A 2163-nucleotide genomic window follows, 5' to 3' on the forward strand; every position below is an offset into this window, starting at 1 on the left:
ATATTTTTGACCTGAGTTCAAATCTGGCCTCAGACACTTACTAGCTGTGTGACCCTGAACAAGTCACTTAACCCTGTTTGCCTCAGCTTGCTCATCTATAAAATGAACTGGAGAAGGAGATAATAAACCACTCCAGTATTTTTGCCAAGAAAACCCTCTAGACACGTGGTTCAAAGGGTTATGAAGAGTTGGACATGACTGAACAACGGGAAATGATTCCCATACCAGTATACCCCCTCTGGTGATTCAGGTTCATTTTCCAAGGGCATGGTATCATTCATTCATACTGCATCTACAACAGCTTCCCCAGGGCTCTCTGAAGGGCATCTTTCAGTTCCTTGTTCCTCATACTGTAAATCAGAGGGTTTAAGATTGGCGTGATAAAGGTATAAACCACGGATACCACTCGGCCCATTTCGGGAGAATAACTGGAGCTAGGAGACAAGTAAACGAAGCTAGTACAGCCGTACTGCAGTAGGACCACGGTGATATGGGAGGAACAGGTGGAGAAGGCTCTGCGGCGCCCTTCTGCTGACCGGATGCGTAAGATGGCTGCCACAATGTAGACATAGGAGATGGAGATGAGCGCGAGGGGAATCATCAGGACGATGAAGCTGATGATGTACAAAGCAGTCTCGTGGGTGCGTGTATCTGTGCAGGCCAGGCGCATGACTGCAGGCATGTCACAGTAGAAGTGGTAGATCTCATTACTGTGGCAGAATGGGAGCCGGAAAATCAACATCGTCAGGGGCAGGGACAGCATGAAGCCTAGCACCAGAGATCCCACCGTCAGCTGCCTACACAGCTGCCAGCTCATGATGAGGGTGTATCTCAGCGGGTAACAGATGGCTACGAAGCGGTCATAGGCCATGACAGCTAACAGCACACAGTCAGCGCCACCCAAGAAGACAAAGAAGAACATCTGTGTGCCACACCCAGGGAGAGAAATTGGGGTTTTCCCCATTGACAGGAGGTTGGCCAAGGCCAATGGCGCAATAGCTGAAGTATAAAACATCTCTAGAACTGCCAGATTGGCCAGAAAGAAGTACATAGGAGTGTGGAGTGAGTGGTTGGCCTGGACCATAAGCACAATGGCGGCATTTCCAGTGAAGCTAATCAGGTACATAGCCAAGAAGGCCACAAAAATCAACATCTGTACCTGAAAATGAGGCGAGAATGGGCGGAAGAAGAACCAGATCATCTCTGTTTGATTTTCCATGAAAACAACTCCTGGGACCTATTAAAAGAAATGAGGATATCAGGATTTCAGAAGGGCCTTGTTGAAACCAAAATCATTTTATAGAACTTTTAACCTTCCCACCTTGGTAAGGTAATACAAATTCATTTCTCAGTACTTAGCACACAAGAGGTAGGCAGCATAGGGGATAGAAAAATGACCTAAGAGTCAGGAATACCTGGGATCTAGTCCTGCCTCTGATGCATCCTGGTTGTGTGACCCTGGACAAGTCATTTCAACTCTCCATGCTCCCAGACAAATGTGTAAGAATATAAACCGCAAATCAGCCACCAGTCTGGTTAGGTGAGTTCTTCAGCAGAAACCCCCTATGCCAGTGAAATTTGAGGGGGTCTACTCCACCCCAAAATCATGTACGTATTTGTGTCTTAGCCCATTATGGGACTGTAAGTTCCATAAAGGCAGGGACTGACTCCCAATCAAACACTCTTCCCACTGTGCCTACCTTCCACTCCCATCTCTGTATTTTATCTGAATTTTGTATCTCCCTCAGCACCCAGCATAGTACTCTTTCTGGTGCTTAATGAATGTTTGTTGAAAGAGTAAGAGAATGGATGAATGGATGGACAAATGAATGAATGAATGAATTTGGAATGCTAGGCTTCAGAAAAGTTCAAGTTAAAAAATGTACTGTATATAAGGCATAAAACTTATACGTGAAAAATGCGATGCTTCAAGAGTTTGATAGATGCCCAATCTCATTGATATGGGCATTCCTTCCAAGTACTGATCACAACCCATCTCACATGTGATACAAAAGTTGAGTATGGGGGTGGGGCAGCTAGGTGGTACAGTGGATAGTGCACCAGCCCTGAAGTCAGGAGGACCTGAGTTCAGATCCAGCCTCAGACCAAACACTTGACACTTACTAGCCGTGGGATGCTGGGCAAGTCACTTAACCCCAATTG

The 2163-nt window shown here is 46.2% G+C and overlaps 1 protein-coding gene across 1 annotated transcript; it reads right to left on the minus strand.

Annotated features, from left to right (window-relative positions):
• Positions 1-292: 292 nt before the first annotated feature.
• Positions 293-1219, minus strand: LOC114042039 (olfactory receptor 10V1). Its single transcript, XM_027860749.1, has one exon. The coding sequence runs from the start codon at positions 1217-1219 to the stop codon at positions 293-295; it is 927 nt and encodes a 308-aa protein (XP_027716550.1).
• Between the last annotated feature and the right edge of the window lie 944 nt (positions 1220-2163).

This window comes from Vombatus ursinus, unplaced genomic scaffold, assembly GCF_900497805.2.
Source record: "Vombatus ursinus unplaced genomic scaffold, bare-nosed wombat genome assembly UNPS02014248.1, whole genome shotgun sequence".
Lineage (NCBI taxonomy): Eukaryota > Metazoa > Chordata > Mammalia > Diprotodontia > Vombatidae > Vombatus > Vombatus ursinus.